The 12,774-nt window shown below is 33.9% G+C and overlaps 1 protein-coding gene across 3 annotated transcripts in view; it reads right to left on the bottom strand.

Annotated features, from left to right (window-relative positions):
• KIAA0825 (KIAA0825 ortholog) overlaps nt 1–12,774 on the bottom strand; it is a 385,059-nt gene that overhangs the window by 276,103 nt on the left and 96,182 nt on the right. For all 3 annotated transcript variants that reach the window (XM_019428780.2, XM_053907194.1, XM_053907195.1), the window contains one exon: nt 7,851–8,012. In XM_019428780.2, the coding sequence (XP_019284325.2) occupies nt 7,851–8,012 (162 nt within the window). The remainder of the gene's footprint in view (nt 1–7,850; nt 8,013–12,774) is intronic.

The following is a 12,774-nucleotide window of genomic DNA, read 5'->3' as shown; positions in this document are numbered from 1 at the left end:
AACTGTGAGATCATGACCTGAGTTGAAACCAAGAGTCAGACACTTAACCCAATAAGCCACCCAGTAGCCCCATGAAAGATCTTTAAATAAAGAAAAATGAAACTACAAGGTATTAAAATATGGAATACTTTTTCAAAAGATCTGTGTAGAGAAGATTTTTCAAAAGGACACTAAATGCAAAAGCCATAAAATAATTCTGCATAACAAAAATACCATTAGCAGTCAAAATAGATGGGACAAACTGACTTAGCACTCTTTTTCAAAATGTCCATACTATATATTTTTTATTCGTAGACTTTTTTTTTAGAGCAAGTTTTAGGCTTACAGAAAAATTGAGCAGAAAGTACAGAGTTTCCCATATATTCTCTTTCTCTCTGCCCTCAGTTTGCCCTAATGTTAACATCTTGCATTGGTGTCGTATATTTTTTTACAATTGAGGAACCAGTATTTATTAATATTAACTAAAGTCTATAGGATTCATTCTTTTTTTAATTAAGTTTTTAATTCTGGTATAGTTAACATACAGTGTTATATTCGTTTCAGGTGTACAATATAGTGACTCAACAATTCCATATGTCACCAAGCCTCATCAGGATAAGGCCATTCCTTAATCCCCATCATCTATTTCACTTATTCCCCTCCTACTTCCCCTCTGGTAGCCATCAGTTCTCTATAGTTAAGAGTCTATTTCTTGGTTTCCCTCTCTCTTTTTTTCCTTTGCTTGTTATTTTTTGTTTGTTTCTTTTTTTAAAAAAAATTAATAGCCCAAGCATACTTTTAAATTCAAATTTTAGTTAATATAGAGTGCAATATTGGTTTCAGAAGTAGAATTAATTCATAATTACATACAACACCCAGGGTTTATCGCAAGTGTCCTCCTTAATGCCCATCATCCATTTAGCCTATCCCTCCACTCCCCTCCCCTACATTAACCCTCAGTTTGTTCTCTATCATTAGGAGTCTCTTATGATTTGTTTCCCTTTCTTCTCATTATCACACCTTTCCCACATGTTCATCTCTTTTGTTTCTTAAATTCCACATATGAATGAAATCATATTGGTCTTTCTCTGATTGACTTATTTCGTTTAGCATAATACATTCTTAGCTCCATCTACATTGTTGCAAATGACAAGATTTCATTCTTTTTGATGGCTGAATAATATTCCAGTGTGTGTGTGTGTGTGTGTGTGTGTGCGTGCCCATGTGCGCGCCCATGCGCGCGCGCGCGCGTGTGTGTGTGTGTACATACACTTAAACACACACACACATGCACACACACATATCTTCTTCATCCAGTCATCAGTCAATGGACACCTGGGTTGCTTCCATAATTTGGCTATTGTAGATAATGCTGCTATAAACATAGGAGTGCGTATATCCCTTTGAATTAATGTTTTTGTATTTGGGGGGCAGTAAGTTCCCAGTAATGTGATTCCTGAATTGTAGAGTAATTCTATTTTTAACTTTTTGAGGAAACTCCATACTGTTTTCGACAGTGACCACACCAGTACATTCCCACCAACAGTGCAGGAGGGTTCCTTTTTCTCCACATCCTCACCAAAACTTTTTGTTTATTGTGTTTTAAATTTTAGCCATTCTGACAGGTGCGAGGTGGTATCTCAATAAATTTTGGTTTGCATTTCCCTGATGATGAAGGATGTTGAGCATCTTTTCACGTGTCTGTTGGCCATCTTGATGTCTTCTTTGGAGAAATGTCTGTCATGTCTCTGTCCATTTTTTAATTGGATTGCTTTCTGGGTGTTGAGTTTGATAAGTTCTTTATATATTTTGGATATTAACTCTTTATCTGATACGCCATTTGCGAATATCTTCTCCCATTCTGTACAATGTCTTTCAGTTTTGTTGATTGTTTCCTTTGCTGTGCAGAAGTTTTTATTTTGATGTTGTCCCAATGGTTTATTTTTGCTTTTATATCTCTTGCCTTTGGAGACACATCTAGAAAAATGTTGCTACAGATGATGTCAGAGAAATTACTGCCTGTGCTCTCTTCTAGGATTTTTATAGTTTCAGGTCTCACATTTACATCTTTAATCTATTTAGAAATTAAGGATTCATTCTTTGTGTTGTGTACTCTATGGGTTGAAAATGCATAATGGTATGTGTCCACCATTACTGTATCATATAGAATAATTTCACTGTTCTAGGAGTCTCCTGTGCTCCATCTAGTCACCGCTATCCCTCTCTTCCCTTGCCTTGAAAAGCACTGCTCTTTATCATCTCTATACTTTTGTTTTTTCCAGAAGTTCATTAAATTGGAATCATATAGTATGTAGTCTTTTCAGATCGGCTTCTCTCATTTAGCAGTATGCATTTAAGAGTCCTCCATGTATTTTTGTGGCTTGATATCTCATTTGTTTTTATCACTGAATAATATTTCATTTTCTGGATGCACCACAATTTGTTTATGCATTCATCTACTAAAGGACATCTTGGTTACTTCCAAGGTTTGGCAGTTATGAATAAAGCTGCTAAAAACACACACATGATGGTTTTTATGTGAACATAAGTTTTTAATTCATTTGCATAAATACCTGGGAATGTGATTACTGGGTCATAAAAGACAGTGTTTAGCTTTATAAGATGCAATGAAATCATCTTCTAAAGAGGCTATACTATTTTACATTCTCATCAGCAGTGAGTGAGAGTTCCTGTGGCTTCATGTCTTTGTAAGAATTTGGTGGTGTTAGTGTTTTAGATTTTAGCCATTCTAACAAGTATGTAGTGGTATCTCTTTGTTTCACTTTCCATTTTCCTGATGACATATGATGTTGGGCATGTTTTCATATGCTTATTTCCCATCTGTATATCTTCTTTGGTAAGGAGTCTGTTCAGATCGTTTGCTCTTTTTTTAAATTGAGGTTTTTTGTTTTTTGGTTTTTTTGGTTGTTGTTGTTGTTTTCTTGTTGAATTTTAAGAGTTCTTTGCATATTTAAGATACAAGTCCTTTACCAGAGATGTGTTTTGCAAACATTTTTCTCAGTCTATGGCTTGTCTTCTTATCCTCTTAACTACCATAACTTTTTACTTGGCAACTTCACTTCAGAAGTATACTGCCAGATACGTATGTGCTCATATAAGACATAGTTTCAAGGAAATCTGCTGTGTCATTGTCTGTGGTAGCAAACGGAGAGGAAAAAAGAACCCTACATGCTCATCAGTTAGGAACTGGTGAAATTATGGTACATGCACCAATGGAAAATTATTCAGCTATTAGAAAGAATGAGGTCTTTCTATATAACTGTTAATAAAAAAGCAGCTCTGCATCGTATGACAAGATTCCGTGTTATTTTAACTTGGTGAATAGTAGTTGTCCCTAAAAAGGAAAACTTCACAAGTAGAGTGGAAAAAGACTTCATTTACAGTCTACTCTTTTGTCTTCTTAAAAGTTTTCCTATATGCATGGACTACTATTCAAAACAAATTTTAAAGAAGAAGACATAATAAAGATAAAATTGTTAATGACGTGAAGGGACAATGCTTAGATTCTTAACGTCACCTTACTTTTCTACAGATAGCTCATAAAGCCAGCTAATTTAAAAAGATACTTACTCTGGAAAAATAACACTAGTTCAAAGTACAAGCTTTGCAGATCTATTTCTGGAGATAACTATCTGCCATTGTGCAGCTATCATTTAAGACTTACAAAAAAAGTTAATTATCTTATATTTGTCTTTTCACTTCCAAATACATTATGCTTATTCACTCAAAGTAATATGTCTTGATGTTTATACAAACCATTTGCCTATTTTCAAGATGAATAAAAAAAGATAAGCTTCCCAAGACTTCTGTTGCTGGTAAGCAATTCTACAGTAAGACAGAAAATGAATTATGAAGCTGTTATGTTAACTTTTAGGATACAATCTTTCCCCCCAAAATTAAAAAAAAAAAAAATTAAATCTAATCCTATATAAAGAGCAAAGGGTATCATTTTAAGGCAGTATTAGTAGGACCGATTCTAGACTAATAAGATATCTTACGGTTTTAGTGAATTATGGCATCTTTGCATTCACTTGAAATTCCAAATGGTCAACATCAAAATTTGGCACTGTCAAACTTTATGAGGTCTGTGAACATGTGCAAAGTATTTTACCTATTTAAATATATATTTAAAATTCTATTCACTTACTAGCATTGTCTAGAAAAGTAGATCATTTTTGGCTCATCACTCTAAAACATAGTTATTTATATACAGTCAACACTGGTTTCCTTAAGAGGATGCCCAGATTAAGGACCTCAGTAGAGTGCAGAGGGTCACAGGAATGCCAGCTGCGTAACAGTCTCTCCCTAAAGAGTTCGCTGTGGTTCATTTTACATTTCTGGTTAGTTTCCACACTGTCGCTTTCTTTCATAGAGAGTAGAGGTTGGCAGTACTTCCCTGTGACATCCACTTTCACACCCAAATTGGTCTTCATAGGCTCCCATTGTGTGCACTACAAAGCAACTTGCCTTGTTGGCAGCTCTAAGTGGGAACTACAAGTCTTTCTTTTCTTCACTGTTCTTTTCTGGCTCACAAGCAACCTCCCACCAAAAGCTGAATCTGTGGAAGAGACTACATCCAAGAGATAATACTATGAAAAAGTATGAAGAGAAGCCCAGGTGGCCACCTTGCAAATTTCCAATGTGGAAGCCTTCGACCTCTCTGCCCAAGAAACAGCTAAAGTCCTAGTGTAATGAGCTTTACAAACCCTAGGAGCCTCTTTACCTTAACTACATACGCCTCCCTAATACAATCCCTTAACCATCTAGCTAAGGAACTCTTAGAAGCCATTTGACCCCTCTTAAGACCCCCTAAGAGTACAAACAATCTTTCAGAAGATCTGAAATCTTTGATTCTTCTGAGACAAACCCTAAGTGTTCTTCTTACATCCAATTGAAGCAGCCATTGCTCTTTGTCATTGCTGGGGCTAAAGAAAAATGAGGGCCAAGAAACCTCCTGGTTTAGATAAATCTCAGATGCCACCTTTGGAAAATTTGAGGAACTGCCCGAAGAACAACTTTATTCCAAAGGAGCATTAGAAGTGCCCCATAAATCAAACCTGAGGCCACTCCAGAAGACACGATCAACTAAAAGAAATACAGTAAGGCACCATTACAGTCAAATAATGTGCTATCATTTACTGAAATGACCAAAACAGAAAACCATCAAGTCGTGACGAAAAAACAAAACGAAACAAAAAAACCAAATAAATATAATAACTAAATATCTTTTTTTTCTCTGAAAATGCTTATGTCTCTACAAAATCTATTGTATCATATTCAAATTACTAAGAGCATGGCCAATTTAGCTAAATTGATGATATAATGGTAAACATCAAAGTAAAAAGTAAAATATTTAATCATCTTTATATTTTCTCTGTGTGATGTTAAGCACCTGGATATTTTTAAAACATCTGGACAATAAGAAAAAAAAAACAAACCCTCACTTTCATCACATTGTTTTGGTTACATGGACATAGTAGGCAACTCTTTCCAAGATCTTTATTAGCAAAATATGCTCCAATCAAAAGAAATACACAGGAAACCAAATGACTTGATCTTTTTTTTTTTTTTTTTCCGCTATTCCCTCCCACACAAGATTTCCAAGCAAAACATTAACTATCAGGATAACTTAAGATGCATTTGGTTTCTTTAATCATCCATTTCAAGGAATCTTTTCCTTCCTGATTTAAAAAAAAAAAAACTATGCTTTTGATAAGAATTGATTAACTTGGCTGTACTGAATAAAACATTTAAGTTTTTCTTGACAATTTCCCTCAAGATCACTCTTTTCAGGGAGCCATTTATATAAAGTTATGTCAGATTAAATCAATCTTAGCTTTGTTTTAAAAAACATGAATTTCAACAATGAAGAACGCATATATCACAAGGGGATAGTCTAGTACTTAAGATATTTCTTATACCTGTCCTTCAAAATACCTTCCACATACTACGTTGAATAACCCACAACTGTGTTTCTATAATGCATTCTTATTAATGTGAACTTGAGTTACTTTTATCTGCCATGCTGCTTATATGACAAATTTGGGTAAGGCAGTATATGTAGCATAATTATATGTTTTCTCTGTTGATTTTACTCTTTAATGATAACTATTTCTCTCAAATATATAGCATTTGCAAGTCTCAACATTTCTTGGTCTTAATCTAAATAAGTTGGACCAGCTTTTCCTTTTCTCCTTTTATTCTGAAATCAGTATGTCAAACCTCTGCCTCAATCATTAGCCATTAAGTTTTCTATCTTCATAATACTTCTCTAATACAATTCTGATTTTGAATTTATGCTGCTCTTTAAAGGAATAAAGTTCTTAAAATCCACCTAATTTCTCTAGAGCCTAGTGTTGGACCAATATGAGTCCAAAGAGGTAAGAGGCTATATGTGTTGGAGTCCACTCTATTTCTTGATTCACACTTCAGAAAAGATCTGCTAGAGATGTGGATGAGAGATGCAAAATCATAGCCAACCATGGTGGATGAGTACCAACATCAACTGTCAACTGCTTGAGGCACCAACTTGTCACTAAAAAATTAGGATGTCATATTTATCCACTCAGATCTTTCTCTGACCCAGTCAGTTAAATCTAGAAGACCCGCTAGGGTTCATATTATCTCCTAATTAAATCTACTTTTCCATTCTGTCTTTTAATTTTCATATTTTCTGTCTTTATATTTTTATTATTTTCCTATTAGACTTTTTAATAGCTTTTAGAAACCTGACATCCACCTCCATTTTTCTTCAAATTATCTCCAAACTTGAAAAAATGATCTACTTTACTTTATAATTTCATAGTGCTACTTAAATGTAATCTGACACATAGAAGTATAAGCTATGCCTAAAACGAAAGAAACTTAGACCCTATAACTTTCCCAATATTATTCACCCAGGCAAATTAACTAAAGAAATGGAAAAGTAAACATATTAAACATATTAAACTTTAATACATATATTAAAGTATATGTAATTTCTTACTAAGAAATTGGGTTTTGAAATCTTCTGATTGATTGTTAATCATCTGGTTTTCTCACGTCATTTTGCAAACGCAGCCACAAGCTCTATTAATTGCCCTTAACATGATATATGGTATCGTGCAAAAGAGAACTTTGTATGGTTTATTCTGATACAGATGAAAATATTTGGAAGTACAGATAGGAACACAGGGAACATATTTTAACTATCTAGATTTTGAAATCTAGAAACATTATTTCAACATACATGGCATAGTTTGCCTCAAAAGGATTTTGTGAAGACTAAACTTAAAACATTATATAATTATTATTACTTTTATAACAGCTCTCATTTACTGATTGTGACCTACTAGACATTCTTTTAAATACATAACACTAAATCATTGAATTCCCACAACCCTACATAACATAATGAGATCTGAAGCATGTAGTAGTAACAAAAGAGAGAGAGAGAGAGAGAAAGTTAGTTTAGTCCTACACCATCATTTTGAGGATGAGAAAACAGAGGTCTAAAAAAATGAACTATCTTGCCTAAAGTCATCTGGCAGCTAAGAAGAGGAGATACTACATCACCCACTATGCTTGTTTTTTCCATAGGCTAGGCTGTGTTTCTCTGAATTAAAAAAAAAAATCTGATTTTATCTAAAGATCATTATCCAGATTGACCTCCAATGCTTTGTTAATTAGAATTATGGAGTTTGCCACATATAAAGGATGAAAATATAATTCTACGGTGTGTATTATATTTAATATTTATTTAAAGGATTCTATCATGCATTTTTTTTTCAAGTAATGGTATAGATTTAGTGGCATGAAGTGAAAACAGAGAGAAGAATTGATTTACAAATTTAAACAAAGGAGCATGTTACCTGAAGGATTTCTGGGTGTCTTGAGTGATATAAATATTTCTCCCAATAATTCTTCAACATTTTCTTCCAGCTTCAAAAAGGATTTTACGAGCTGTGCTAAGAATTTGAGTTCATTTATGGAGAGGAAAAAGTTTCTTCCTTTCTGTGAACATTCGGGTGTAACTGTGAAAGAGAAGATCTATTTGTACATTTTATTTGTTTTCTCAGTAAATACTGAAACAATCTATGTGTTTCCATAAACCATCAAAACTAACAAGTTCAATAAGTAAACCAAGTTTGTTATTAAAAAATGAATATAGGGGCGCCTGGAGGGCTCAATCAGTTGAACGTCCAACTCTTGATTTTGGCTCAGGTCATGACCCCAGGGTCATGGGATTGAGCCTTGCACTGGGCTCTGCACTTATCTTTTAAGATTCTGTCTCTCCCTCTGCCACCTTCACGTTTGTGTTCTCTCTCTCTAAAAATTAAAAAAAAAAAAATGCATATAAAATCTCCTAAAGGAGTCTTTTCTTTGGGGAAACTGGGGATGAGTATTCTGTTTGATACAAATATGACAACTAAATAATTATACTGATTCTCAGAGTTATAAACAGGAAGGTGATTTGTTGTAAAATCATATCTTATACAATTTTATTTTTTTAAGTCTGTCACAACTTGAATCTAGTCACAAGGGAACATCACAAATCCAAATTGACAGAAAGTGTAGAAAACAGCTGGTCTGTACTCTTTAAAAGTGGTATGTCATGAAACACAGAGACTAGGAAATGTTCTAGTCAAAAGGAGTTTAAAAAGACATGACAACAGAAATCAATACATGATCAGTGTTTTATTTTACTTTATTTTATTTTATTTTTTTTACAAAGAACATTATTGGGATAATTTGGTAAAATGTGAGTAAGGTCTACAATCTGATGCTCTTATTTCATGATTGTTAATTTTCTGATATGGATAACTATACTGTGATTATGAAAGAGAATGCCCTTGTTTTTAAGAAATATAGTGAAGTATACAAGGACAAATATCTGTAATTTATTCTCAGTTCAGGAAAAAAAAAAGTTTTCAGAGACAGTGAATGCAAAGGTGGAAATGTGGTAAATTATTAACATTTGATGAATCTGGATAATTTTTGTAAGTATGAAATTAAAATAAAAATTTAACTTAAAAAGTGACAAGATAAAAGGAGTTTTCAAGACCTTAGAAGGATTCCTCCTATATCATTAAAAAGAAGCAACCTAATTGTTAAATCTAGACTACATAATTCATGAAATCATGTTTAAAAATAACTTCAGTCTAAGTAATTGTGATATCTATTGCTTTCATAAGAACAAAACAACTTAAAATAAATAAAGATTGATTTTTCCCTTTTATAATTAGTGTTTTCTACTTTTGTAATTACATCACACTACCATCTGAATACAGAAAAATATCTTAAACTTCAAGGATATGGAGAATAGAACTAACCTCACCAAATGACACTGTGGACGAAGTTTTCAAAGATTTAAAGAATTCTTCTTTATTAATGTCACTTCTTAAAACATACATGGCATTTAAGAACTATCTTGAGGCTTAATAACAAATTGAAAAATCTGCACTCTTGTAAGGTAAGCATACAATCCCTTTGGTGAGAAAACACGTGGAAAGTCTCTTAGAAATAATGTAAGGCCTGGTGATTCCATGTGAAAAAGTTTACCTTCATCACATGGATCTAAAAGGAGGGTTCCAAACATGTGACAATTTAATGGGTAATCCACTTCATTTCAGTTAAATTTTAAAACGCTGGCATCAGACTTGTAACCGTATGATAGAGGTTTTCACTGAGGACCAAAAATGTCATGGTACCTCTGCGGATAATTTGAGAGAGACCCTGCCAGTCAACTTAAACAGTGGAATTTAGTCCTGTTCTTGAAGAGTAAAGCAAGGCTTTAAAAAAACCCCAAAAAAACCCACAAGTGCCTACAAAAACTATTTCATCTCTAAATTGATATTAGGCCCACATACATTAAAGTCTACCTCTAAACAGTCCTGCTCACACCTGTCATTCACCCACAGGCATGCCAGAGAACACAAACATGGATGATCAGCATATAACTAAGATTCTACCATGAAAATCATGACCCAAAAATGAAAAGAAAAGAGAATAAATATACTGTGAATCATTTAGCTGTTGCTTGACTCTCATTTTGCCTGTTTCATTTCTTTTAGGCTTTGCTCATGTGGTTGAAGGGTCTGGTTTAACCTTCTAAATCTTAAAGGTGTTCCTTTGGAACTAAATATAAGCCAAATTTTCAGACTTGAAGAATTCTTCTTCATTCTTTAATAGTTTAGCTAGAAAAATAAGAAGGCTTTGTGTAGCTCCATTCTCATTACAAGTATTGTGTTTATAAAGTAAGCAAAGAAACACACACCTTCCTAAAACTGGGGTCAAAACCCTCTAACTAACCTAACAGTGCTACTTGTTTAAAAATTATGTAAGGTTGGGGCACCTGAGAGGCTCAGTCGGCTAATCGTCTGACTTTGGCTCAGGTCATGATTTCATGATTCATGGGTTCAAGCCCTGGGTCAGGCTCTGTGCTGACAGCTCAGAGCCTGGAGCCTGCTTTGGATTCTATGTCTCCCTGTCTCTCTGCCCCTCCCCTGCTTGGTTCTCTCTCTCTCTCTCTCTCTCTCTCTCTCTCTCTCTCTCTCTCTCTCTCAAAAATAAATAAACATGAAAAAAAATTATGTAGGGCCTGAGGATTCCATATGAAGAGGTCTTACCTTCATGATCTGGATTTAGAATAATCTTGTACTGCAGAAATTTAACAATATTGAGTGCTAAAGGCTTTTCAATTCAATGCATCTTTACAACTTCATAGTGAAAGAGGACAGAAAAATATGTGTGACCTAAATCTAATCATTTTTGTCCCCAAGAAGCAATGATTATGGTAGAGGTCCATTAATTAGTAGTCCTTATTTCCTATTACTATTAGCTCAGTGTTCTCCCAAGGGCTATTGTGAAGGTTCTTAATTTATGGAAAAATAATTCTGTGATAAATTCATTTTGTGGAAGTCCATTTAAAGCAAAATTAAACACAAAGGATGGACTAGCATAGCCCACACTTGTCTTATTTTCCCTACGATATCTCCCAGGACTAGAGTTCTACTCATCACATCTTAGCTCATAATTTCTATTTGCCTACACATATATATTTTTCTGTTTCTCAGACTCTTCACTGTCAACAAAATTAGGAAAGGGTTTCCCCTTTTACTTTTGCTTTCAGTCAATTAATCTTTTTTCCTCTTTCTTTCACCATTCTGTTTGTCCTCTCCTCCAACTCACCTCCCCAGAAAAATCTTACCTGAATACAATCAATTCATCTTCCCTGCTAAACTAATCTGGCCTTTTATCTATTTTTTTCCTAAACATTATATGACTGTCTTCTTTCAAGAAACTTTGGGCATACAGGCTTATCCACAGGCAAATATGTTTAGCTGTCCACCAATCACTGCTATAAAATACCTGAAATAATGATTGTCAGTTTATTATAGGATGAGTTCTATGATTCTTAAAAAATATAAAATTCTTCTAAATCCTAATAATATTATAAACAAAGGTTACATTTGCATCTTAGGGTAAGACTTTGATTTACCATTAACTAACAATGAATAAGTCCATGTTGAGGGTTTTTCCCCCCTCCCCCATATTATTTTAATAAAAAATTTTCTAAAATATGATTCCCTGCTTTCTTATTATTTAGTATTTAGAACACAATTAAAATTTTTCTTCATGACAGAGTTAGGATAAAAGTTTTTTATATGCTCCACTGACAGATGAATATCTGTCCCTCATCAAAGGGCACTTCTCAAACCTCATTCTACAAGGATTCTATGATCAAATAGGTTTAGGAATCACTACATACTAAATGCTACTTAAAGAGTCCCACAATGCAAATTAGCATATTAAAATCTATTTACTTTTATAATAATGTAAATTAAAAAAAAAACAATGTTTCTCAAACTTTTTTGAGACACCAGCTTACCAACAAATCTATTAACTTTTGGGATGTTCTCAAACAGCAGTGTTGTATAGGGCACACTGGTTTAGATTACAGAACTACTTGAGTATTTATATCTGACTTGTAGTCTTTCCTCCAATTGTTAGACCTTTAGCAGAGGGTTCTTGTTGCTGGCTTTGTGACTGGTTTTACCAGTATTTGCTTCCATTTGTAAACTACTGCTCCTAATAGCATCATAGTATTCTGCAGACCCCTTTGAGAAACTAATCAAAGTCTCCTAAATCCCTATGGACACTCTCATTGAAAAAAAAAAAAAAGAAAAAAGAAAAAAATCTATGTAGTCATTGTTTCAGCGCTTAAACAGAACCACCTAAAGTCCATTATGGCTCTCACAGGGCACTGTGGTCCAGGACCTCCTGAATTGTTAAAAATGCATATATATTCCTTGGCCATCACCAGACGCCTGTTAAACAAGTGTCTCAATTGAGTTTTCCACCTATTGGAGTTTGAGACCACTGCCTGAGGAGTCCATGAAGTCTAGTTAAAAACTGTTATGGTAGAAAACTACTCTCTGGACATCAGAAAATCTGGGGATTTTGGGTCTTAGTAAGTCAACCAAAGAGGTGCTATTGCATAAAACAATGACTTAAAAGAGAAATGTTCCCTTTTTTCTGATTTCTGATTTTTTAAAAATTTCTGGAGGAAATATAGAACAATGGTAGGAAATTTCTAAAAGCATATCTTACATATCTGCTCTGGGCAAAAGAAATGCTCCTAGGAAAACACCCAAAGAATAGTTGTGGTTTTATAGCACATTCATCACAAATGTGAAATGATTTCCATGAGGCCCAAGATTATTTCCAGTGTATTCATCATAATATTTCAAGAACATAGCATAATTTCTTACACAAAGTGGGCACTAAAAACAA

This window comes from Panthera pardus, unplaced genomic scaffold (genome assembly GCF_024362965.1).
Source record: "Panthera pardus isolate Hobbes unplaced genomic scaffold, ASM2436296v1 HiC_scaffold_2, whole genome shotgun sequence".
Taxonomy (NCBI): Eukaryota; Metazoa; Chordata; class Mammalia; order Carnivora; family Felidae; genus Panthera; species Panthera pardus.
Note: the sequence above shows the minus strand (reverse complement) of the source record. Positions and strands in the feature narration are given on the sequence as shown.